The 27,912-nt window shown below is 36.6% G+C and overlaps 1 protein-coding gene across 1 annotated transcript; it reads left to right on the top strand.

Moving 5' to 3' along the window:
* The first annotated feature begins 1,586 nt into the window (after positions 1-1,586).
* Positions 1,587-27,912, top strand: TMEM192 (transmembrane protein 192). The gene is made up of 6 exons (XM_051964327.1): positions 1,587-1,776; positions 3,455-3,601; positions 5,903-6,167; positions 12,840-12,974; positions 22,355-22,457; positions 26,120-27,912. Exons 1-6 carry the CDS (start codon positions 1,750-1,752, stop codon positions 26,256-26,258), a joined length of 816 nt encoding a protein of 271 aa, XP_051820287.1. The 5' UTR covers positions 1,587-1,749; the 3' UTR covers positions 26,259-27,912.

Raw genomic sequence — 27,912 nt, 5'->3', positions numbered from 1 at the left:
GGTCCTACATTCAGCTATTAGGTGCTTTGTTCTATAATCTTTGTCTTACCTACTGGCAAGAATTAAGGCTTAATAATCTTCAACAACTGTTTTAATGACCATAATGATGGAGATGCTATCCCTTTTTTGTTTAGTTTTTTTTTTTCTTAAAGTTACAGTTCAAAAACACAGACTTAGAGCTGGAGCAACTCACTTATAAAATGTCTTGCAGTTTAATAAATATAATAATAGCTAACATTTATATAGGCCTTTATATAGGCTAACATTTATATAGGCCTCACAAAAAACAAGAAAACAAAACACAAAAAACACTGTGAGGTAGTTATTATTGCCGTTATTTTCAAATTGAGGTTGAGAGATGTTAGGTGACTTTTCCAGGGTCACATGGGCATATATATTGGGTACATATGGGCGTACACATCTGAAGCACATAAAACTCAGTTCATCCTGATTCTTAAATTCAGCATCCTATTTACTGGGCTTCATATTTTCCACAGATAGCCTCTAAGGTCCTTTCTAATTCTAGATCTATTTTCCTGATTTTGGGGTTACAAGATTATTTGTTATTATGATTTCAACAGGTGATGAAATTAACTCTAAAAGATTAGTGGAATAAATTACCTTTTTTAACAGGTGATAAAATCGAAGCTTGGAGATTAAACTCAAGAGCTTGTCCAAGTTTTCCAAGCCAAGAGTCCTAGTATTTGAACTCAGTTTTCCATACTCCTATTTCATCTTCTAGAAGGGACATTTGGGGATTCTTAACTTTTTTCTATCGGGGACCTCTTGGCTGTCTGGAGAAGTCTATATGCCCCTTTTCAGAATAGTAAAATGCTTGTAAATGCTTAAAACAACAACAAAAAAGGAAATTATATTGAAATAGCTATCAAAACATTAAAAATATATTAATGGAAACCTAGGTTAATAATCCCTAATCTAAAGTAAACCCCTCATTTTACCAAGAACACTGAAGCCCTGAGATTATATAACTAGCTAAAAAACCACAGCTGGAACTCATCAGGTGCAGGGAAAACAGCTTTCTATTTGGAATTAAAGAAGCTAGTTCAAATCCCAGGTCTGCGGCTTCCACCCTCCGACCTTGGGCGGCCCGCTGCATAGCCCTGGGCCTCGATTTCCCCCTCTGTAAAAGGAGAGGAGGACTAGTCGAGATGCCCCCCGAAGCTGAGCTCTGAATCTAGCATCTTCAGCCCTCCTAGCTAGTACGTACACAGCCTGGGCTGGAGACACAGGAAATCACGCCCAAGGAGAACATCTCCGAAAAGCACATAAATAACAGGTGTGACGGCTTGGACGTCAGACCACCGAAGGCTTGGCAATGCAGCCTACGATGCTCTAGCCTTTCGGGGTCCAGAACCTTAGAAAGGAGAAAGCAGGGTGCCAAAGCAATGGGTCAAGGTAGGAGAGAAGGGAGACCCGCAGCAGCTCCGCTGCGAACGTCCCCCCCCTCCCTCCGGGGGCCGGCAGCGTCGGGGGGAAGCCTCTCGGGCTCCACCAATGAGGGTGTTGGAGGAGGAGCCTACAACCTCCCACGGAGGCGGGGCATACACCCGCGTGGGCGGGTCTAAGGTCCGGGTGAGCCTGCTCGGGAAGGCGGGCAGGGGGCGGGACACGGAGTTTTTTTCCCTCTCTCTCACCCTCCCCCTACACCTTCCCGGAGCAGCTGCGGAGACTCGCAGGTGGAGACAGCGCGCCCCGCCGGCGGGGGCTTCGGCCTCGGGAGCCGCGGAGATGGCTGCGGGGACCAGGTTGGAGGATGTGAGTGCGCGCGGGGACGGCGCGGCCAGGGGCTCCCGGCGTTGCGGGGCGGGGCCTGCAGCGGCAAAGCTGCCTTCCTCCCCACCCCCTACCCGTGCCCCACCCCGCGCGGGAACCGCGGAAAAGGGTTCGGGGGCAGAGCAGAGGATCCTCCCTGGGGAGGAATCTCCGCCGCGACTGTGCGCTGCGGGAAGCAGCTAAAGGGATGCCCCTGGACAGGACACCTGCAGTGGCTGTGCGCCCTGGGGAGGGGACCCTGAAGCAGCTGTGCGTCCCGGGAGGGGGTCACCAGCAGGGTCTGTGAGTCCCAGGGAGGGGACGCCGGCTTGGGCCCCGGGGCGGCCGGCGCGTGCGCGCGGGTGAGCCCCGTGCACCACCCCAGGTGCGCGGCCGGCCCTGGCTCCATCGTAGGCTTTAGCTCGGAAAGCGACTTTGCTTCTAGCCCCGGAACTCGGCTCTTTCACGTGACTGCGCGTCCGGCCTGCCGCCGACTTCCCAGCCGCTTCGGGTCGCCCAGAGCCCGGGTTGGGCAGAGGGGCGGCTCCCGGTGGAGGAGCCCCGCCCCGGCTCTGCGGCCCCGAGGCCCCCACCGAGCGCTGCCACCACGTGAAGCCTTGTCATTGTCGCCGCCGGGAAGCGCCCGACTCAGGTGCTCCGGCTTTAGCAGGAAAAAGCCGGGTGGGGAGCGGAGTAAAGCGGAGTTGCCTAGGGTGGGGTGGCCCCAAAGTTGTAGTTCGACAAAACAAGGAAGCGTAAAACAGCAGTAAGACCTTTGGGCCCACTGATATTTATTAAACTGTTACTGTGTGCCACTGATAGACCTAAGCTGAAGCCTTTCACATCCACTCTCTCTTTGAAGCCCTCCACAACCCTTTGACATAAAAACCTGTCTTATCTCTTATAAATGGGGAAATTGAGGACCAGAAGGTGTAAGTGATTTACTCACACTAATAAGTATGAGGTAGAAATTGAACTCTAGTCTTCCTGATTATAGGTCTAGCTCTCTATCCAGCCCCCCCTTTTCTGCTAAGAGTGCTACAGTTTTTTGTTTTTGTTTCTTCCTTGTGAATGCATAAACTAAATCCCAGACGGATTTTTGTTTTATTTGAAAATTTGTCTTTGTCACTTAGCATTTAAAAAAATAATATCCCTCCAGTTACATGTAAAACATTTTTTTAAACTTTGTAGATTAAAGTTTTGAATTTCAAAGTTTATCCCTCCTTCCCATCTTGCAGGGAGGTCTAGTCCTGTAATTTGGTAACTTCTGGTTACCAAAAATGTAAATAAGTGCATCATCTGTAACTAAGAGTCTTGAGAAGTTGGAATTTGCCCATGGTAAAATACTTAATGTATGTTAGAAATAAGAGTTGAACCCAGATTTTCTTGTCCATGACTTGTTCTCTGTTAAATCAGTATTTCTCTCTAGAATTCTTTACTGTTATTGAACTTTTCATTTGTTTATTCTTCCACTGATAGTTTGATGATAACCCATTCAGAGTAGGAGACAATTCCTTTTTAATAAGCCTCCAGTAGTTGAAACTAAATGGTTTTTCAGAAAGAAAATATTCTTAGAATGGAGAAATGTATATGTATTAAACACCTTTTCAAATTTCATGTTATGTAACAGGTTTTGTTCATATCATCCAAGAATGTACTGATTTTTTTTTTCCCCCTTTAGGGTTCATTGGATCTCACACAAAGTATAGAAGATGACCCCCTTCTAGATGCTCAACTTCTGCCACAACATCCCTTGCATGTTCATTTCAGACCTAGATTCCATGCCCTTCCTACTGTCATTATAGCAAATCTCCTCTTGTTAATACATGTAAGTCTTTGGGAGTATTTTTATTTGGAGCATATGACAGGACAAAGGGTGCTAGGCTCATCAAGGAGTATGTCATGACAAAGCTGTAACTTTTCTTGTTTCGGTTTGTGAACATTGGATAATCTGAATTAGAATATGTGTAATATTTCTGCTGCAAAGTAGACAACTATCAAAAGAAATATAGCTTGATGTTTAGAGTACTTCTTTAGAGACAGTCTCTATTAGAGGTAGGCACCTTTGAAGCATACTATACTGACTGTGATTCTAAGGAAATCCGAAGACCTCATGAACTTTTAAAGAATAGAAGGTTCGCACTACATAGAATTCCTAATTCCTCTATTTTTGTCCACCTGCAGTTTTAATTTCCTTCATAGATTAATTGTACACTATTTCAAAGTCTGATTCTTCTTATGCAGCAAAATAACTGTATGGACGTGTATACATATATTGTATTTAACATATACTTTAACATATTTAACATGTATTGGTCTACCTGCCATCTCGGGGATGGGGTGGGGGAAAGGAGGAGAAAAATTGGAACAAAAGGTTTTGCAATTGTCAATGCTGAAAAATTACTCATGCATATATCTTGTAAATAAAAAGCTATTTTTAAAAAAGAAGAATAATAGAAGGTTCAGAACAGGCTCCAATCTTCAATTAGTGGAAAGATTCCTCATGGAAATTCCTTATAATAGTGAAATCGCGACTTTGGAAAAAAATGTACGCTCATATGTACACACATATGTATATAAACTCCTAGCTCCCTAAAAGCTATTATTTATACTGCCAGTTGCTGCCTCAAGTAAAGAACAACATTAGAATATCTGCTGGGTCATAGAGTCTACATGAAAACACTTAACACAGTGGAACTAAAATTTTTATTTCCTCTGTGGTACTTGTGGCAATGACAATGGTCAGAAGAATATTAGTTACTCAACCTTTTTGGCCATTTTAAATATATTCAAATGAGTTGATCAATTATTTTGATTTTTCAAAGACTTATTTCCTCTTATGTACTAGATTAGGGATTCTTAACTTTTTTCTATGGGTATTAAGAACGCTGGGACTAGATGATGAGAGTATTTGTCTTGTTGCAACTAGAGAACCGGGAATGTGGGTGTTAAATTATAGAACTGAGTACCTGAAACATCAGGTGGTTTAAATTTCTCCTTTTACCCATTTGAAAATGAGTAAAGGGGCAGCTAGGTGGCTCAGTGGATAGAGCACCAGTCCTGAAAAGAGGACCTGAATTCAAATCTGGTCTCAGATACTTAACACTTCCCAGCTGTGTGACCCTGGGCAAGTTACTTAACCCCAATTTCCTCAGTGCAAAAAAAAAAAAAAAGAAAAGAAAGAGAAAATAAATAGAGAGGGGTTAAACTAAATCATAGTCATGTAGGAATTTCCTTAAACTATGCTGCTACTTAATTAGGATAATTTTTAATTAATTTTATTGAAATATATATTGATATATAGTAACATATACCATAATTGATTATAGTCTCTTATTGACTTCTTTTATTAATTGCCCAGGATGAATTTAATGTCTGTGAGACTCAGTTTTTTCAACTGTGGACCCTTCAACTTTAAGGGTCCTTGCAACTATAAATTTGTGATGCTATGAACTGATGAAGAAAAAGTGCTTTATAAGTGCTCCCTCCCCCCCTTTTCTTTTTCTGACAGACATTTTTCTTATGGCACTCTTTATACTATTTTTTCCTACAGAATTCCTTATTTGTACTGTGTTGTTGCTACTTCATGCTCACTGTGCACCCTCTCCATTGTCCTTTGGATGATCGTAGCTTTATAGCTTAGTGATATAGTGTCCAAATTTAACAAATTTGAAAAAAAAAAATTAGAAACATAAAGACTGATGGTCTTGGAATGTATGTTATCTGTCCAGAGTTAGCTGGTATCTCAGACAAAATTTGAACCCTGGTCCTTTTCAGTTTCAGTTCTTTAGTGACTACTGATTTGAGACTACACAAAATAATATGGAGTATAAAGTTAGTTAAAATAATAACAATCACAGTTTAGAAATAAGCTTTCCTACCAAGATGACTTGGAGTGCCACAGCCTCAAACTAGATAGAAAACAAGCCACGTGCAATTCTAGAATTACATTGTATTGATTTAATAGACTTGTGACTAAAATCATATTAGAATGTAAAATTAAATTCTTCTCCTATTCTGCTTTCTAAAAGAATGAAAACAATGATTAAATGTAAGACCCCCAAAAAGTGATGTTGCATTTAACTTCAAAGTCCTAAAACCTAATCTTGATCATTTTTTTTTCTTTTAGGTTGTATTTGTTGTTTTAGCATTTTTAACAGGTTTGCTTTGTTCTTATCCTAATCCAAATGAGGACAAATGCCCAGGAAACTATATCAACCCATTTAAAGTTCAAACTGTGATTATCCTTGGAAAAGTGATTTTATGGGTCCTTCATATGCTTCTTGAACGTTACATCCAATATCACCATAGCCAAGTGAGAAACCGAGGCTACATCATCATCTATAGATCTACAAGACATCTTAAAAGACTGTCGTTAATGATACACTCTACCGGTGAGCTTGCCTGCCTCTCTTGGCTTTTTGTGTCTTTAAAAAAAATATGGTTTTGATGCTTTAGGTTTTCCAGACCACAATCCTTCCCCAGTGTATTCTCCTTTGTCTTTTTCTTAGTGAAAAGGGAAAGCAGCTAGTCTGTGCTGAAGGACAAGATGTGCAATATTTTTCATCTGGAATGTCTCAGCTCTCTACTGAGAAGAGGCAAGTCTTTAGTACCTGTCCTTCAGAGTCAAAGTTTTTTGTTTTGTAATCCGAGTTCAGCAGCTCGTTCATATTGTTTTTATTTCTATTACTATCATTGTTCCTGTCTTCTGTGTCAGTTCTGGTGTCTCTCTCTTCCCCTTCACACCCCCCCCCCCCCCAAACTCTGCATCAGTTTATGCAAATCTTCCTCTGTCTCTGCATTTTCATGTCCCTTATTCCTTAGGGTGCAGTAATGTTTAATTACAGTCAGAACAGTTTTTTTCATTCTCTCATTTTTCTTTTTTGTTTCCTTTTCTTTTTTTTTTTTTTTTTTTTTTTTTTTTTTTTTTTTTTTGCTCTTTTTAAAAGTCTGCCTCCTAACTTAGGTGGTAATGGTGTGAGGATCTCAAGATTTAAATTGGGTTTGCAAAGGTTTGATTATTCCAAATCCTAAAATAATCTAACTTTATGGTTCCATGTAATGGTGAAAATGTCAGATGATTCTGAAAGGCAGAACTACAGAAGATTACAAAAAAATCTCCTTTTGTTTCTGTAAACTTCTGATTGAACTTGACATCAGAGTGCTGGATTTTCTTTTGCTGGGTAGGATGGATGAGGCAGGAATGCTGTAGTTCTTCCCAAGTCATTCTGGTTTGTGGGTCACCTTTACATAATACTTGCATAATAATTATAATACGATACAATACAATAAATACAATACAAATACAAAACATAATAAAAACAATAATAATTACATAATAAAAGGAGAAGCTTTTCTTGCAGTAGTATATTGGGATGAATACAAGTATTGTCTTTCTTTTTCATTTGTAACAACAAGGAGAAAACGGAAGTGAGCGTGCATTTTCATTGACTTGAAAAAACTTAATTTAAAAAATAAGAAATTAGTGGGCTTTCAAAAAATTTTAGGGGCTGACTTAGTTCATCAACAAAACCCTGAATAGTTAGAAAATTTTGCCCACTGACTAAACCTTAAGAGAGTTACAAAACCAAAACCAAAACATTTGTGTTCTTATATTTCAACATTTCATTCAACAAGAATTTGTTAGCAGCCTATTATGTAGAGCACTAATTTTTGGAGGTTGATGGTCTCAGTATACAAAAGTGGAGCTTGGGAAATCTGTCCTTGAACAACCAGCAAAACATATTAACTGCCTTTTTTAGGGTAAGTGCTATCTATGCCTTCACCTGAAGAAGAGATAAAAGTTAGAGGAGGTAAATTATTGCTTTTTGACTATTCCTTGGAAGTAAAAAGCAGAAAATACTTTTTTTTTTTTTTTAAAGCAAATAACTTTTTCTTCAGGAAGTAGCTGCCTCTGGCAATTCTGGTCAGACATTCAAGTGCAGTGAGGCTTAGAATAGGAAGTGAGGGAAGTGCATGGTGATCAAGATACAGGGATTGGTGTTTTATCATTTTTGTGCCTTGATTCCCTCTGGCAATCGAGAAAGGCTTTTGGACTCTTCTCAGGGCCATGTTGTAAAACAGAAGAAAATGTGCTGCATTTTAGTAAAAATATACTACATTTCAGTTAGAAGTTAGTGAAAAGGAATATAAGTTTTTTTCCCCCATATTAGCATATAGACTCCCTGGAATAGATGTTTTAGATCCTTCTAAAGGAGGATAGTTAATGCTATCCCTATGCATTTCTTCCTTACAGCTGCCTCTTAGAAATTTCTAGTTTACTTAAAAACTCAGTTCAAAAACTATCCCTGTATGAGGCATTTCCTGATTTTCTACCTCCTCCCTTCTGAACTTATTTTGAATCTCACACACTCTCACTCTCTCTCTCCCTCTCTCTCTCTCTCTCCCCCCTCTCTCCCTCTCTCCCTCTCCCTCCCTTCCTCTCTCCCTCTCCTCTTTCTCCCCCCCTCACTTTTTCTTTGTCTCTCTCTCTCTGTATCTCTTTTTCTCTCTCACTTTTTCTTTCTCTCTGTGTCTCTGCCCCTCTGTCTTTGTCTCCCTCACTTTTTTTTTCTCTGTCTCATCTTTTTCTTTCTCTCTGTCTCTTTGACACTCTCTTTCTCTTTGTCTCCCTTTTTCTCTTTCTCACTGTCTCTTTCTGTTAATCTAATTTTTTCTCTTTCTCTCTCTCTCTTTTTCTCTCTCTTTTTTTTTCTCTCTCTTTTTCTCTCTCTCTCTTTCTCTCTCTCTCTCTCCCTTCCTCTCTCCCTCCCTCTCTCCCTCTTCTCTCTCCCTCCCCCTCACTTTTTCTTTGTCTCTCTCTCTGTATCTCTTTTTCTCTCTCTGTGTCTCTGCCTCTCTCTCTTTGTCTCCCTCACTTTTTCTCTTTCTCTTATCTTTTTTTTTCTGTCTCTTTGACACTCTTTCTCTTTCTGTCTCCCTTTTTCTCTTTCTCACTGTCTCTGTTTCCCTCATTTTTTCTCTTTCTGTCTCTTTGACTCTCTTTTTCCTCTCTCTCTCTCTGTTTCTCTCTCTCCTCTTTCTCTCTCTCTGTTTCTCTCTCTCTCTCTCTCTGTCTCCCTCACTTTGTCTCTTTCTGTCTCTCTCACACACATTCATTCTTTGTGTGCCTGTGATCACTCCTGATAGACTATGAACTTGAGGCCAGGGACTGTTCATTTTTGCCTTTGCATTGCCATCAGTAGCACATGTTTGGTCCTTAATAGATACTTATTTATTAATAATTCTTTTGAATCTCAGGTTAACAAAGGGTTTCATATGTATGACAGTTGGCTTTTCTTCATTGGTTTGGGGATTGAAATGAAATTAAACTGACATGAGTTAGGTTATTTGAAGTCTTACTCTGGGAGAATCACTTGTTTATTTCTTAGTTTCTCTATCATAAACCATCCTGAAGTATTTTTAATCCAAATTAAAATTGCTATCTTAGAACATGTGAGAACACTGTAGCCACAGAACTGGATAAAGATAAATGATAAAAAAAAATAATAATAATGTGAAGAAGTGCCATCTCTGAGAGGCCTTCAGAACCAGGCCTGATCTGTGGATGTCAGTGTCCCATCCCTTCCATGGGAATGAGACTTGGAGTTTAAAAAAAAAAGTCCCCATTGTTCTGTGGGAATACAAAATGATGAAGTCTCCTCTGCCTTCTACTTCTCAAAAGGGTAGATTCTAGGGGACCTTAGATGAATTCTTGCACAGCATCCTTTGGCCACAAGGAGCCACTGTATCCTACGTGGTAAGAGCAGGAGCTCCTGTATTAGTACTGCAAGAACAGTGAACTGGAAGAATTCTACTAACAAAACCAGACTATCCAATACTAATCCAGTAATGCTATTTTTAATTTAACTTTTATTTTATTTTGACTTTTTAAAAATTAACAAGCATTTATTTTCTCTTCCACTTAAAAAATCATTTTTTATCCCTTTTTTCTCCCTCTTTTCCCCAGAGAGCCATCCTATATTAACAGTAGTTTTTAAAAGGGGAAAAAAAAAATGAGAAAAAAGTTGGCAAACAAATCAATAATTTTTTTTAAAGTCTGAAAATATATCAAATGTCCCACACCTATGTCCTCCTCTTTTTACAGAGGAAGATATTTTTTAATGTCTTTTCTCTGAAGTCAAGCTTCCCCCCCTTTAAACAAGGTCTTTCAACAGACATATGCATTGTTGTGAAATGACAAATTTCCACATGGGCCACAATGGGAAATGTATGCCTTATTCTATAATTTATGACTCCGTCACTTCTCTGTCAACATGAATATCATGCTTCAGTAGTCCTTAGAAATTGTAATTGATTATTGCATTGATCAGAGTCTTCAAGTCCTTCACAGTTGTCTAATGGGTCTAATGTCTCTTAGGCTACCCACAAAACTTTTTGTTTTTTAAAGTCATTGAAACTTTATAACAGCAGTACAGAGTTGCCATCTGTGAATACTGGATTAAGAACTGACTAGTTTAGAAGCACTTCCAGTCATTTGATTAACCATCATGGGAAAGTGTGAAGGAAAAGGGAGGTTAAGTGACTTTTGGAATTATAGCTAGGATCTGAGTTCAAAACTCAGGTTTTCCTTACTCCACACTCAGCCCTGTAACTAGATTCCACATCTCCCAGATGCTTTGCTACACCAGAGGTTCTTAAATTGCTGTTGGTGAATTTTTTAAAAATTTCCTAATTGTAACATTTCTTTTTCTAATCCTATGACATTTTTTTTTTTAATTTAATGTGTTTAAAAACATGATCCTGATTGTGGGGGAGGGGCAAAAAATTTCCTCAGCCTGTCCCTAGCGCCCACACACAAAAAAGATGTAAGAACTCTTGTTCTAGACCAGGAATTGTAGTATGTCCTAACATCATATATCTCATTCTATTGACATAGGTAAAGGCAACTTAGTTGAGTAAGAGTCTCCTAAACAAGACTTCTTAAATGTCACTGGTAGGAATCCCAAATTAATTTCTCTCAGCCATATGAATTAGAATATGGCCACTTAATTGTGCTTGTTACTATCAAGTCGAACAAGGAGAAGTGAGTTTGGGGCTCTTTATTGTAGTAAATACCATTGAAATTATATGTCTTCATATCTTAAATACATTTCACTTAGTCAAATGGAGTAAAAGCAGACAGTTCTATGGAGTAGCTGGAGAGTTTATGAAGATGGCCACTAGGTAGTGCTATGATCTTATTGTCATTTGAAATATATTTGCATCTTCTATCTGGTCCTTTTTCTCTGAAATCATACTATATTATGTAATCTTGTACAGTAAAATTGAATTTGTAATACATTATTTTTTATTGTTTTTCATTATCATTTAATTTGTAAGTAAATTCTTCCCTCTTAACCTATCCAGTAAGTTAGACTTTATAACAGATTTTGAAAAGGGGGAAAAGCCAAAATAACATATTTACCATATCTGAAAGTATATATAATATTTCACTATAGTTGTCCATGTCTTTTTCTCACTCCCAGTCATCATAATTACACAATGTTCAGTGCACTTTTTTGCACTTTCATTGTTGGAGTCATTTTATGTATCGCTTTCTAGATCTTGCTTGTTTTATTCTTCATCAGTTTGCAGAAGTTTTCCACGCTTCTCTAAAGCTTTCCAGTTCATTGTTTCTTCCATCTTTCCAGTATTCCATTATAATTCATGTTCTGTAATTGTGTAGTATTTACTCAATTGATGACCTCCATCTTTGTTACCATAAAAAGGACTTCTATTATAAAACATTTTTTAAAAATTAAAATTCCTTTGAAATTCATATAGTCCAGTATTTGTAATGGTAAAGTCATGTTATCGATGCAGAACAGCTTTTCTCATTTTTTAAAGCTTTCCTCCCCCAATTTTATAAGTATAGTTGTTTTGAGACCAAGTACCAATTAGGTTTCCCCAAAGCTTATTTACTAGCAGCATGATTTTCAGAGGTTGGGGGAGGGGAAATGCAACTTGTTAGAACAGAGCTAAAGTGCAAAGTGACTTTCATATGTAATTTAAACTTGGCTTACTGGTACATAGTCATTTTGCTTGCACCAACAAGTAGGAGATCCCTTCTCTTCCTTGTACTAAGCAAACATTTTCCAGACCTAGAAAAACATTAGTGAAAAATACTAGGAAGAGAAAGGACTTGGAAATCACTTCCTCTTTATACATTTTCAGTGTTTGCCAAGTTCATCAAATTAGTGATGCAAAAAGTAAGTTTAAAAACAACACTGAGAAAATGTGCCATAGACTTATGGGAGTATCACTATGGACCGATGATTAAAGAGGAAATGGCATTCACCTAAATGAGCTACTTAAGCCATTGCCATCTTGGATATGTTGTCCTGTATAAGAATATCTATCTTTGTAAAATGTGTAGGGCTATTTAAAAAAAAAAAAAAGTATATTAGTGTGATTTTTTTTTTTTTTTACTGGATCATTTTAAATGTGTAAAGGGATCTTGCTATTCATAGGAATGCCATTTTGAAATGTTTTTTAAAGCAGCTTTTGTTTTTTTTATGTTTAGTTTTCTACAAATTGGATTTACTTCCATTATGTACAAAGTATTATGAGTTTTGTTATCTTTAATATCTTTAAGTGTTTAGTAATAATAGCTAAATTTAATAACAATAGCATTTAAAAGCTATAAAACTTTTTATCCATTATCTTGTGTGGTCCTTACTACCATGCTGTGAGGTAGAGTATTGTTTTGTTTTAAAGGTTCAAAGGATTTAAGGTGATTTACCTGTGGTCACACAGTAAATATCCCAATGAGGGATTTTTAACTATGCTGACCCTTACCACAAGTCTCTCTTGAATTTTGAGCTTTTCTCAGAAAAATCAGTGGCCTTGACCAGATGGCCTGAGCAATTGCACTTACATTGTTTTGCTTGTGGCTACAACTTGTAACTACAATGTTGGAATGTCCCTGGGGCTTTCAGGTGATGTTAAGAAACTTGTTCTGCTTTTGAGAGTAAGACTCTTTGGTTTTTTATCTTCAGCTTTGTTGGATCTGTCATTGCTGTTGCCTTTTTTTGTAACTCTTTGGCTTGTGTTCCTTCTGTCAGGCAATGCCTTCCTGCTCCTCATCCTGTGTATCCAGCACTCCTTCCCTGATCATGGTCCCCTCTATCTCGACTTTATTCTGGCAGTCCTGGCCTTGGAGCTGATCTGTTCCCTGATATGTCTAATCATTTACACAGGTGAGAATTACCCATTTTGTCCCTCTACCATGTCTGCCCTTCCTAGTACAGGCTCTGTAGCCCTATATTTTTCTATTACAGTTCCATAATTCCATTACAATCAGCTCTCAAATCTTTTTGTACTCCAGAGAATTCATGCTAGAAAGAAGGTTTGAAAACATAATGTCAGAAAGCTAACTTAGACCTTCCTCACTGGAAGATCATATTAGAAAGAGATCCTATAGAAAAAACTTGTGCAATACTGTTCAAATAACACTGAATCCTTATTATACATTGGAAATTCATATTGAAAAGAATTCAGAGAAATATAATAAATATAAGAAATATTTTTATGCACAATACAAATATCACTGGGTATTTGAAAATTCATATTAAAGAAAAAAATAGCCATGTATCAGTTTTCCATCTCATTGAATTAAATGTATTACTTATAAATGTTGCAGTAAGTTTTGCTTTGTTTATTGATTTTTACCATAACTTGTTTATGTAGTAGGGAAATTCATGCCATTCATACTATTGTTATAAGTAATAAAGATAATTCTTCTGGGAAAAAAATACAACACAAAACAAGTAATTCTCTGCAGTTGTGAGCTCAAATTGACTCAGTGCCTGCTTTTTTGGTGCCCTTTTTGAAACAACAGGAAAGTTGACCAGTGATTCAGAACTAGGTGTAAACGTGACCTTTTGTTGACTTTAAAGAAACTTTTTAGAAAATCAGATAATATGTTCATCAAATGTTTAAATGGAAAATGATAAAGTGAAATAAGCTTCATATATAAATTTGTATTTAATTTTAATTTACCATTGGGTGAGATATTTAGTACCTTGCTATTAATTTTTGTTTTTATATCTTCTTTAAATTAGTTCTAAAATTGTAATTAAAGGAAGTTTTGTATATTTATATGTAAGGTAAATTATAGCAGTGCTTTTTTGTTGTGTTTTATTTTTCCAAATACATGCAAAGAGATAGTTTTCAACATTCACCCTTGCAAAACCTCGTATTCTAAGTTTTTCTCCCTCTCTCCCCTGACCTGCTCTCCAAAACAGCAAGCAATTTGATATAGGTTAAAATATGTCAAAATATATTTCCATATTCATTATGCTGCAAAAGAAAAATCCGATCAAAAGTGGGAAAAAATGAGAAACAACAACAACAAAGTGAAAATACTTTGCTTCAAACCAAATTCAGTCTCCATGTCTCTCTCTGGATGCAGATGTCACTTTGCATCACAGATCTATGGAATTAGCAGTACATTTTTAAAAAGTACCTCAAAAGTCCATTTCTAGTCACTAGGATAGATGGAGACCATGTTCAATTCTTTTAGGAGACCATGTTCAATTCTTTTAAGTTTTTTATTATTTTATGGTGTTCTCTTAAAGTAGATGATGATTTAATAATAAGCATATAAAGATTTTGGATATGTTAACTATTTTGATCTTTACCTTGAGTAGTAGATGTTATTGATATCTCCATTTTACAGATTAAGAAACTGAGACAGGCTAATTCCTAATTGGGAACTAGCCCACTGAGGGACTTCTCAGTGTAATAAACCCATTTGTCCTCCCCCTCCAAAAAAAAATTAGGGCAGCTAGATGGGGCAAAGAAAGAAACTGAGACAAATTAAGCGACTTGCAAGAATCCCACAGCTACTAAATGACTGAAGCAAGATTTGACCCGAGAGATCTTCCTGACTCCAAATCTGACCCTGTACCCACTATGCCATCTTACTGACCCTAAACAAGCCCTTTATGATGTAGGGAATCCTACATATGCTCTGAAGATTACATTTTTAAAATGTACCTCAAAAGTCCATTTCTAGTCACTAGGATAGATGGAGACCATGTTCAATTCTTTTAAGTTTTTTATTATTTTATGGTGTTCTCTTAAAGTAGATGATGATTTAATAATAAGCATATAAAGATTTTGGATATGTTAACTATTTTGATCTTTACCTTGAGTAGTAGATGTTATTGATATCTCCATTTTACAGATTAAGAAACTGAGACAGGCTAATTCCTAATTGGGAACTAGCCCACTGAGGGACTTCTCAGTGTAATAAACCCATTTGTCCTCCCCCTCCAAAAAAAAATTAGGGCAGCTAGATGGGGCAAAGAAAGAAACTGAGACAAATTAAGCGACTTGCAAGAATCCCACAGCTACTAAATGACTGAAGCAAGATTTGACCCGAGAGATCTTCCTGACTCCAAATCTGACCCTGTATCCACTATGCCATCTTACTGACCCTAAACAAGCCCTTTATGATGTAGGGAATCCTACATATGCTCTGAAGATTACATTTTTAAAATGTGCTATAAAGAAGGTTCTGAGTTTAAAATTAGTTAGGTAACTGACTTAAATGAATAAGAAATAACAATTATTTTTGTAATTCTTTGCTTTTATGAAATAACTAACCACAATCTTGTAAATCACAAATTCCTCTGTGTAATTAAAATTTTTATTTGGAAAAAAAAAATTCTCTTATATTATGCCTGTTGTGTAAATCAGAGCACACTTGTAAATTGACCTAATTTCCAAAAGGAGAGTTTTGAGAGTGACAAGTCAACAGACATTTTCTTAGTATCTATTTTTGTGGTGATCCCTCTGCTGAACACTGGGTAGTGGACAGAGGAGTAAGAATGTTCTCTGTCCTCATAGAGTTTATAATCCACTCAGGAGAGAGATGACACAGATGACTGACTCGAGTGCCAAATAGATCAAGGCAAAACATAGAGGATAAAATTCTGTGAGAGATTACTTCCAATTAAAGGGGGAAAGGGAAATTTCTTGTTAGTTTTTTGCTGTGGTTTGTGGTAATTTGGCAATGCATATGGAATCCTTATTAGAATCAGTATATAATACAATGTTCTATTCTTGATGTATATTTTTTGATTTAGTACAATAGTTAGCACTTTAAATTCTACAGAGTATTTTATGTGCATTCTACTCTGAATTTCACAATTTATTATATTCTATGGGTATCATCATTCTCATTTTACAGATGAGGAACCTGAGGTTCAGAGAAGTTCAGTGATTTGTCCAGGGTTGCACAGCTACTAAGAGTTAATGGAGGCAGGATTTGGATCTAGGTTTTTCTGACCCCAAGTCCAGTCTTCAATCCATTATGCCACATTGCCTCTGTCTGCTCAGAAGCACTCTTGATGGTTTATATTCTTTTGTGAGATATTATCCAGTTAGGATGGCCCAATACTAGCGAAACTAATAGATGGTAATCTTCATTTAAACTCATAAAAAGGCCCTAGTTACCATGCTGCATAAAACAGAACTATGTGTGCGTAATAAAATATATATCTTATTGTTGCTTGAAAAAGGAGGAGAGGAGAGGAAGCGGGGGGGGGGGGAGGGGAGGAGCGGCAGCAAGTTGAGCAGTGACTAGATTTCTGGGCCTAGAGTCAGGAAGACCTGAGATCCTATATCACCTCACATACATAACTAGCTGTGGGATTCTGAGCAAGTCGTTTAACGTCCCTGCCTCATCTGTAAAAAGAGAATAGTAATAGCACTTTCCTCTCAGGGTTGTTGTGAGGCTCATATGAGATCATAATTATGCTTTGCACAGTGCCTGTCTTGTAGTAAATACTATATAAATGTTAGCTATATTATAGCTGTTATCCATCCATCGTTTTCATTACCAAGCCTACTTTGAGTAAAGTGATCTTGGCCTCCAAAGTAAATATTTAATTCACTTGTTTTCTGGATTAATTCTGCTCCGTATCTGACTGTTTATCTGAAATGACTGAAGCTCTGATCTAAGTTTGAATGCAGAGTCATTTAGTTGGGCATTTGACAGGCTCTCCTGCGTTTTTCATGACCTCTGAGGTGAGGGTCCAAGTCTCATCATGAAGCAGTGGGAAAGATTCCCAGGTTTCACATTTTAATTTTATATCCGTTTCAGAGCAGCCTTCTTCACCAGTGAAGTCAGTGACTCTGCTTTTCTCATTTATCATTTTTTGATTACGAAAGTAGTTTCGGATTAGTCACATTTTAACTGCAGTTGGGCTTGCCCAGTTTAACTCTTGGTGATGAGTGAGGGACAAAGGGGGTTCTGTTCGAATTTCGGTGCCTCTGCCACAGCTCCCAGAAAAATCACTCTTAAGATCACTAGCATGAATGAAATTCTCTAAGCTAAAGGAATTGCCATCATGCTAAATTTATTTAGAACAGTGCCCATGTTTTCTTAAAATTAAATCTACCTAGTTTCAGCATTAGTAAGTTATTGTCTTTGTAGTCCTCATATCTCCCTAATGGAATGGCACATAAGGCCACCCAACTCTTCAGAGAGTTAATGCTTGTGAAACACTCCTCTTTTGGCTAATGATCTAAAAGAATAGTGGAAAACACCTTCTGGGTGGTCTAATTTGACACCAGTATCGTTGTAATTACATGATGTCTTTGAATTACAAAACTCTGAATCCATATGATTTACTGTTAGAAATTCAAGTGCAGGTGTTTCTTCACCTTTTTTGGTGTAATGGCTGTCTGAGAAATTCCATGGACCCCTTCTCAATTTTGAAAGATGGAGGAAATTACAATTAGAGATTAGCAATAATAAAGATGCCATTTTTTTTTTCCTCATCCAAATTCATGGACTCTCTATAAACTTAACCCCAGGTTAACAATTGCTGTAGTTAAAGGTAGGTCATTTCCACAGGACAAGTTTGATTTCCCCTAAAAGAATAATTTTTTAAAACTGACATTAATCTGATTGTTGCTATGTATAAAAGGATTTTATAATATATTAAAATATTGTTGTCCTAAGTTATAGCACTTTTAGAGAACAGGCCCCCGGGATAAAGATTCTTCTGATGATCACTTTGCTTTTTTTTCTTTTAGTTTAGAAATCAATCTTTTCCCACTTAGAAAACATGTACTCTGTTGTTTGTCTTCTAAGGAGGAGTTTGAACTTTATTGAAACAACTTTAATAAGCCTTCCAGTGTCAGCAAATTGAGAGCCTGCTTATAGTTCCTGGCTAGTTACTCTGCACCCTGTATTTCACCTGTGAGTATTTAAAAGAAAGAGGGGAGTACAGTATGTTCCTTTTTATCTGGCCTCTTAATTTTAGCTGGGCTAACAGCCAGTGGAAATTTGTGTTGCCTTTGAAGCTGAGATGCATCCTCTTCAGTCTACTGACTTAATGCAAGTGTTCCTTTCTTTAATTGTAAAACTTTACACCTGTTCAGAGCAGGAAGGCTTTATGTATAGTATCTTACAGATCCATCAGGTTTGACTATTTGGTAAAAGGCTTACTTGCAAAAGCTGAACATGCTCAGTTCTACTTTTTCATTTCTTTGGGGATTCCATTGGCTTTAACATGTCTGTTTATTCCTGTTACATACTACAGAAAGTCAAGGATATTCATCATAATGAGGAGTGAAAACTGCCCTTCTGGCAAGTATTCCCTTTCTGGAGAAGATGAGGCTTAATTGACCCTCTTGTCTTTGGCTGTCTAAAACTCCTTGCAGACATGGAGTATACAAACTCTCAAAGGTGGAAAAACACTTGTTGGTTGTCAGGTGTGAAAGCTGTAGGCATCTTTACCCTTTTGTTTGTTTTTTGTCAGTCATTGTTGGCAAGAAATATAATAGTTTTTTTTTTTTCTTTTATGCCTCCAGGACAAACACCTGTTATTCCCTTTTCTGGTCTTACCCTGGGGTCTGTGGGTAGATTTCTGCTCTGGGGAGGTTCCATGAACTTTTGGGGGGGAAAAATTACACATCTTCATTTTCACTAACTTATAACTGAGTTAGACTTCCCTTTAGTTATTTTCAGAGCATCTTTTTTTTTTCCTCTCCACATTTATTTATTTTTAGTTTATGAACAAGTTTTGGTATAGAAATGTCAGGCTGCCAGAGAGATCTACGCCTCAAAAATGTTAAAACTGCCCTTTGACATTTTCAGTCCACGTATAAGTGTTGGAGAGGAGAGAACAGTGGGAATGGTGTAAATAAAATGTCCAGAAGGTACAGCTTTTCATTCAAGTATTTTTAGTTTAATTTACTTTGGCTCGACAGCCTTGTTCTGACTTCTGTGACTTGCACTCGATTGCCTGGAGCCCTGAGAGGCTGTGATCCGGTCTCATGGGTCAAAATCAGGATCCAAACCCAAGATCTGCCTGATGCTGGTCCTCTATCCACTTAATGTTCAGTTGAATGATTGATGGTAAATTAACAATTGAGTTTGAAAGTATAATTAGTTGATCTGCACATTAAGTTCTCATAGTCACATATATGATAGGCTTTGCTTTGTTTTCCCGAAGTACAATAGTATATATACACATGAGTTATTTTTAGAGAGTTGAAGCTTTAGGTACTTTTTAGGGAATGACACTATTTAGAGACTAATACAAAAAAATCTTAGAAGTGTAGCACTTTTTTTAAAAGAATACTTCTATTTTTGCTTGATTTCAGTCAAGCTCTAAAGGTTACAGAATGCTTGGGCATAATAAAAATATGGTTGCTTTCATTTTACAGATGAGGAAAATTAATTAATTTGCTCAATCACATGATGAGGTTAAAACTAGAACTTGGGCTTTTCGACTTCTAGCCAGTTCTTTGCTGTCTCATGTGACTTTGCTTCCTAACACCACCTTTGTTTTCTCTTTGACTCATTCTTCATACTTCGAGGACATAAATCATGACATCAGTTTGTTTAAATGTTTGGTGGTTTTTGGCACTTCTGTGCCATGGTTAGAGGGGCAGGACTGTGAGATCTGTATAATTTTGTTTTTAAAGTTCTTTCTATGTGATGGTTTTAAAATGTTCATAAGAAAGGCTGGCTTTTCCTTGAGAAATGAGCCAAAATAAAGAACTGCTTTTTACTAGGGAGGGCTCTACCTTGATTCAGAATCCCCGAACACCCAAAGGCAAGCAGCCTTCCTTTTATACCTGCCTGGCAGAAAGGCAGCCCATTAGTACTGAGAGCTCTGGAGAGATTGAGTACTTAAAGCCCCCAGACATACCCTCACTGCGTGCTCTGAAAAGTAGATACCCTTCAGTTCGAGAATGGCTGAATAAATTATGGCATATGAATGTTATGGAATATTACTGTTCTGTAAGGAATATTGATTTCAGAGAGTCCTGGAGAGACTTCCATGAACTGATGCTGAGTGAAATGAGCAGAACCAAATCATTGTACATGGCATGTAAGATGATCAATTCATATGGGTATGGCTCTCCAACAGTGAGATGATTCAGACCATTTCCAATGGTCTTGTGATAAAGAGAGCCATCTGTACCCAGAGAAAGAACTGTGGATCACAACATTTTCACTCTTTTATTGTTTGCTTGCATTTTGTTTTCTTTTTTTTTTTTTTTTTTTTGATCTAATTTTTCTTGTGCAGCATGATATTTGTGGAAATTTGTATAGCAGAATTGTCCATGTTTAACCATATATTGGATTATTTACTATCTAGGGAGAGGGTGAGGGAAAGGGAGGGAAAAAATTTGGAATTCAAGGTTTTGTAAGGGTCTATGTTGAAATTATCTATATATGTTTTGAAAAAAAAAAATTTTTAAAAAGGGGGATATTGAAACCACAGGGAGGTGATGTGACTTTTCTAATGGAGTCACACCGATGTGAGTATTGGGGAGGATTTGAATCCAGATCCTCTCATGCTAAGTAAAAACTGAGACTTTTTCCATTGTACTACATTGCCTCCTGGGTGTCCCTATCTTGCCCAGGCCAGGCTTAATAGGGGTAAGAATTGCGCGCAGGCTAAAATCCAGTGCTGAATGGTATGAGAGCCTTGACTTAATCTGTACGACCCATTTAACCTCCTCACATAACCTGGTCCTTCTCCCAATTCTCATGGCCCGCTACAAGTCAGAACTCTGGAATTCAAGAAACCTGCCAGTCTCAGCCCCGCTAGTCACTGGGATTACTGCATTGACCATCAAAACTGCTGCTCCCAACTTAATTTTTCAACCGAATTTCCAGCTCTTCTCCCTCCCCTCAAAGAACCTCTTTTTCAGCCATCTCACTTCCTTGGTGACCTTATGGTCCCTATGATTTCCCACCTCTGCTTTTGCCCATGCTGCCTATATGGAAGGCCTCCTTCTTTAGTTCCGCCTATCTAAATCCTTCGCTTCAGAGTTCTCCAAGAGTCTTTCCCTTCCCTGATTTTACCCAGTTTGCCAAGCCAGAAAATAATGTTTTTCCTCCCTGAATTTTGTGTAGGGCATGTTTTTCCTATGACATACATTCTAAACCATTTCCATATTCCTTCTTTTCATCATAGTAGCTGTTATGCTGTAGAAATATCTCATTTCATCCTTGAGACATCCTGGGAGGTAGGTGCTGTTATCCCCACTTTATAGATGAAGGAGCTCAAACAGTATAAGTGACTTATCCAGGAATACACAGCTAGTAAGTGTCTGAGACTGGATTTGAATTCAATTCTAATGGATTCTAGGTGCAGCGTTATTTACTACGTCGTCTAGCTGACTTTATCTCTGTTCCCAGCCCCTCTTAGTCTGGCTTAATGACCTTTCTCTTATATTTTGATTTTTAATTTTTTTAAATATTTATTTTATTTTGAACTTAAGAAATAAAACAAGGATTTCCATTATATAGTAAAGTAGAAGAAAAGATGATTGCACATGAAATTGCAAATCTATTATGTACAACTAGATGTTCTTTTTAAATATTTGAAGTTAAAACTGTTCTTATTTCTTTTCTTCTTCCTTCCCCTTCTACCTCCCATTCTCCTTCACTAAAGATATCTACCATTAGACCCAAATGTTACATAAATATATGTAAGACCATTCTATACATCTTTCAATTATTTCTCTGGATGTAGAGACCATCTTCCTTCATATGTTCTTTGTAATTTCCAAGGTCTCCCATCTCATCCAGGGCCATCGCCAGTCATCTTTATCTCTGTGTTGCCACTAAACCTAGATGGTTCCAGAGAGATGGGGAGGCTGGTGACTTTATACAGCCCTCCCTCATTTAAATCTAATTCACTTTGCACATCATGGCATCACCTCCATGAAGTCGTAATTTGCTTCGAGAACAAAGGACAAGCAAGGAACTTTCATATACTTTAACCTACTGGTTTACATAGATTGTAAGTTTCTTTAGGTCAGGGGCTGTATTTTTTTTTTTTTTTGACCTGTCTTTATATCATTCATAGTACCTAGCACTGTTTCTTGTCTGTAAGAGGCATTCCCTTTTTTTTTTTTAATCCAAAGGTCATATGCTCTTTATTTTTAAATTTTTTAAAAATGTGACTCAATTATGAGAGAAAAAGAGGAGGAATATAGAAGCAATGCAACCACAAAAGATCATGATAAATTATTTTTAAATTTAATGTACATTATTACCTAGACCATAATAACAGTTATTGTTTTGTCATTTTAGTGAAAGTAAGAAGATTTAATAAAGCCAAACCAAGACCTGATATAATTGAAGAAGAGAACATGTATGCATATGCCAATAATAGTACCTCAGAGACTGGATTCAGGTAATAATGAAGGGAGTGATGGGAAAAGAGAGAAACAAGTATTTTCTTTGAGAATTAGAACTCTTTAAAAGCCAAGAAAAAATACTTGAGTATTTAGGATGAATGTCTATATAGCTGCATTTATGAAATTTGTTCTAACACTCTCATTTTGCAGACACAGAAATCATAGATTTAGAACTTATAGAACCTTTGAGGTTTTCTGATACAGAAGTACAAACACTCCTGGCATTCATTGCCTGCTGCCATTATCAGATTAACATGAAATTGAAAAATATTCACCAAAAGATATAGTAGAACATAATGTTAAGTTGTTTTCTAAGTCATTATAAGACCTGTAGGGATCTTCATGTATTTTTAATGATCCCTGTTTCTACTTAATACCACTGATCTATCCAACCTCTTTTTTTTTTTCTCCTCAATAGTATTTTGTTTTTCTAATGACCTATAAAGATAGATTTCATCGTTTATTTTTGTAAGATTTTGAATTCCAAATTTTTTCTTTTTCCCTCTCCAACTCAGTAAACAATCTGATAGTTATACAAATAACGATCATTTAAAACATATTTCCATATCAGTCATGTCATGAAAAAATTAGAACAAAAGAGGAAAAACCATCAGAAAGAAAAAGAAAAAAAGTGAAAATTGTGTGCTTCGATCCACATTTAGTCTTCATAGTTCTCCCTTTGGATGTGGATGATATCCCAAGTCTGTTTATCTAACCCCTTTTTGAAAATGAAACTAAGGGTAGTCAGAGCAGGTGACAGAGGCAAGGCCACAGATTGTATTCAATTACTGCCTCTGATGCTTTGTGACCATTGGCCAGCTGTTTACCCTTTCAGTACCCCAAGCCACCCTCTAGGTTTTGTTTCTTGCCAGGTCCCAATTCTATACCTGTATAGCATTGCAAATTTCCACCTCAAGTTCCCCCACAGCAAAGAAATCAAAACCTGGAACCAAAACAACAAAAGCAAAAGCTTAGTGAGAATGACATTTCCCAGCTCTGGTCTGGAGGGGGGGGGGGGGGGGGCTTGAGGTACTGAAAGGGTAAACAGCTGGTGGGGGAGAGTGGGCTTTGGGGAACTTTTTTTGATACTGGGGAAAAGGGGGAAGAGTATGAAGACAATATGTTATTAATTGTGGGGAAAAGAATACAGAGAGAGTATTATACATCCCTTATGACTCATAAAGCAGAGTATCCTGTGGTGGAGCATGAAGCTCTACCATTAAGTTAGCGCTTTGATGAATTGGGAGCCAATCCCACACAATTCTATGTGTATGTACAGACATAAGGAATGATATTGTGACAAAGCATTTGACACAGTTTACTGTGTTAGCTCTCAGGAGTCATTTTTAAAAATGTAGATGAAGCTATTATCCTTAAGATAGAGGAATTTGCAAATCTACAAACTAATTCTTGGAGTTCTTCTGGATTTCCTTGTCAATTGTCCACTTAAAAAAAATAAGCCCTTTCATATAAAATAGCCATTACCAAATCCTTTTTGTCTTTATACTTTTCTCAAGAATAATTCCTAAGTGATGAATCTCTTTGGGTGACATAGTTTCTCAATTGAGAGTAGAAATAGAAACTTAATGAACATATCAAGGCTAGTTCCATATTTCAGGAGATGGTCCATGCTTGTGCCAGTTCACTGATATGGTTATATAATAGATTCTATGGAAAGAATTTCTGTGTAACATTTTATTGTTCATTATTGTTTTTTATTTATTGAATACTTTGAGTGCAATGTTTGTGTACTATGATATTTAACTTAGTAAAACTTGGAACACTCAAATGATTTCATAAGTGATGCTTTTTAGGGGATTTGGTGTGTATGCATTGTGGTTTAGAGTGTTGGGATGTGGTTAGAGCTAAGCCATAGACAAAATTCCAATGCTTAAGATTAATAACTTATTCTTAATTGTATCACAAGCTTAGCATGTATGTGGCCATTCTTATGGGGAAAAAAATCAGCTCTTTTTTTTTTAAGCACCCTCTTAATAACTGGCATTTGGAAAATTTGTTCTGTGTCTTGAACCAGTATTAACAGCCTTCTGGCATCTCTCTGAGAGCCCCTGATTTTTAAACCTGTAAATTCTAAGCAATCATTAAAAGTGTTTTTCAAAAATATATTAATTCTTAGAATTCTCTGTTAATGTGGTTAACTCCAAAAATGACAAATATAATCAAGATTATTTATATTCTTTGTAACTATAGAAAAAGGCAATCTTTATTTAAAAAAAAAAAAAGTGGCGCTAGATTGATAGGGCACTACACCTGGAGTCAGAAGACCTCAGTTCAGATCTGGCTTCTAACACTTCACAGCTGTGTGCTCCTGGGCGACAAGTCATTTAATCCTGTTTGCCTCAGTTTCTTCATCTGTAAAATGAGCTGAAGAAGGAAATGGCAAATTCTAGTATCTTTGCCACGAAAACCTCAAATGGGATCACAGAGAGTCAGACATGACTGTAAAATAAATAAACAAAAATTCTTCCAAAAGTTATTTTTTTTAATGCTGTTCTTTGTGTGAATTGTTGTCCAGGTTCTCACTAAACTCTGTCAGTTCATACCAATCTTCCTAGGTTTCCCTGAAATTGACTCTCATCTATCATTTCTTATGCACAATAAAATTCCATTACATTTGTCTAACACATTTCTGTTTAGCCATTCCTCACCTAATGGGAACCCCTTTAGTTTTCAGTTCTTTTCCACTACAGAAAGAACTATTTAAAAAAAGGGGGGGGGGGGGTTTCTAGTTTCCTTGATCTCTGAGATTTAGGCTAGAAACTGGTTCAAATGACTCCCTCCAATTGCTAAATGGTCAAAAGACATGGATAAGCGGTTTTCTGAGGACGAAATACAAGTTATCAGTACCTATATCATTAATAATTAGAAAAATGCAAATTAGAGCAACTCTGTGGTTTCTAGTCATACCTTTCAGATAAGCAGAGTTGACCTAAAGAAGGAAAATAAGAGGTTGGAAAAAAGACATGTTTATGGAACAGTGAATTGATTCAACTATCTGGAAAGCACTTTGTTAATTATGTCCCCAAAGTTACAGAGCTTTGCATTCTGTACCATACTAGACACTCCAAAGAGATCATAAAGTTTTAATTTCCTAAATGGGACCAGAATCTTGTACTTTAAAAAAGTACTTGTACTTTTTAAATCTTGTACTTTTAAAAGTACAAAATTTTATACTTTTAGATCTTTCTTGCAGTTTAAGCTAGCTTTTTATTATTTTGTTCATAATTAATTCCAGGTATCCTTTATCTTGATTAGTTAGTACAGTTCAATTATCTGTGGCAAATTCTGACAGTGTTACATAAGTGAAGCAATAGCAAACTTTATTTCAAAAGATTACATAGTTTTTTTTTTTTTTTTTTTTTTGTATTTCCAAGTTACTACAATGAGCACACATTTAATAGAAAAATGCATGGTTGAGAACTTCCAAAAGGGCTTGTTAACAAGCCCTGTGTACTTTGGGAAATTATCATCTAGAGAACTTCAGTTCTTGGTTAGTAGATTAAGAGAAATTCATTCCAGGAGCCATAAAAATATTCTGCCTAATGGAAACTGTAAAGAAAGCTGTCAGTAAGCACCATGGATGAGATAAGTCTTTCTTTTTATGTCTTATAACCTTTTGTGTCTTATTTATTTACAGGACTAGTTCCAGTATAGAAGAAGTAGTTGAAAAGCAAGGAGATATAATAGAATACCTGAAACGACATAATGCCCTGTTAAGTAAACGACTACTGGCTTTCACATCCCCTGATGTCACTTCTCAGCCAAATAGAGAGTGAAGTCTCCTACATTTCAGCATTTCTAGAATAATCCAAATTAAAACGGTTCACCTTGGACTTTCTAAAAGCAAGCTTCTAGAATTCAATTAGGGCTTTTGCTGACTTAACTTTTTTGTTTTTTGGGGTTTTTTAATAATTTATGTTGGAAACGAATTTTGTTTTTAGGTATTTGGACTTTTTCTTCAGTTAATACAGCTATAAGGCTTCTTCCATATTTGAAAACTCTGTTTCTATAAGCAATAATTAAACATATAGGCTTACAGATACCCATTTTTTTCTTAGCCCTTGACATAAGTTTGAATTGGTTTAACTACTCAATTTCTCTAAAGGTGTAATTTCAGCTTCTCCCCTATAAATACATCCAAATTAATTTAAAGCTTCTATTTCTTAACAGCTTGCTTTTTAGTAAAGGTAGTTAATCATTTCAGAATTTTCTAAACGAATGAGTTTAGTATAAATGTGTTAAAATTGCTGAAGCCATTATGATTGTGTAAGGCAAAAAAGGACCCTCCGACCATTTCTATACACCTGCCTTGTGGTGCTCGGCAAAAACTCAGTTCACTCACAATAAGGTAGTAATTACAAAGTTTAAAACATTATTTCATCGCTTTTTATGAAAGGGACCTTATGCAGCTGACAAAAAGTAAATTGAATTTGTTTCTCTAGTCTCATCTTAATTGGTAATATAAAGATAAAGCCAAATTACCAACCTGACACATTCAGTTACTAATATCTCTCTAACTATTCAAATAGTCTATGAAGGTGGTGATTAGTCAACTGAATTATTTTCTCTCTGCTGGGTATAATTTTAGCTGACACATTTGCCATTGGTACATTAAATGTTTCTTTAGGAAAACCTGAATTTTTTTTTTTTTTTTTTTTTAGGTTTGGGTGGGAAAGGATTTTGTATTGTTTTGGTTTTTGATCGAGGCTAATCTTGTGGGTAGAGGAAGAATGGGTTTCTTCAGTGTTTTGGAATATATTTATAGAAACTTGTGTATATAATATAATATATTATGTATACATGTATATTTATCTTTATTTGAAGACTCAGAATAGTTTAATTATACATCACTTGCAAGGTGTGCAGTATTAAGCTCATCACTTTCATAACTACTTTTTAATTAGTGAATGAAGTGATGTATCCTCTTAGGGTGATTGTGTCACCTGCAAACAGTTCAGAGAGAGAAAAAAGTGTGTGTGTGTGTGTGTTAGGCTGAAAGAAAAAACTGTAGCTTCTGACTGGTTTAAGTGTGTCTGGGCCCTTTTTTAAACTCTAGATTTTATCTGGGTTTCCTGCTTTGTATTCATCAATTTGTACCTTAGTGCCATGACATTTATAGCAAGTATCTTTATCCTTCATTCTAAGAAAAGCTATTAAATTCTGCCTTCAACTTTCCTACCATTCTTTAAGGTATGTAGAAGACAGATTATTTTGCACCTCAATTTGGTATTTGCAATTCCATTTTAATCATTTTGTAAGAATTATGGAATATGTTTTGGTTTAAATAACAGATATGTTCTAGAGATTTATTTAGGATACTCAGACTTTGATATTTGTGTGTGTATGTATGTGCCCGTCTGTACTTTGTTTCTAAACTGAATTATAAATTCTTTGAATTGTTAAAACAATAAATGCTACTGAAAAAGTTGA

Source organism: Antechinus flavipes, chromosome 6 (genome assembly GCF_016432865.1).
Source record: "Antechinus flavipes isolate AdamAnt ecotype Samford, QLD, Australia chromosome 6, AdamAnt_v2, whole genome shotgun sequence".
NCBI classification, from domain to species: Eukaryota; Metazoa; Chordata; class Mammalia; order Dasyuromorphia; family Dasyuridae; genus Antechinus; species Antechinus flavipes.
This window is presented reverse-complemented; position numbering and strand designations above follow the sequence as displayed.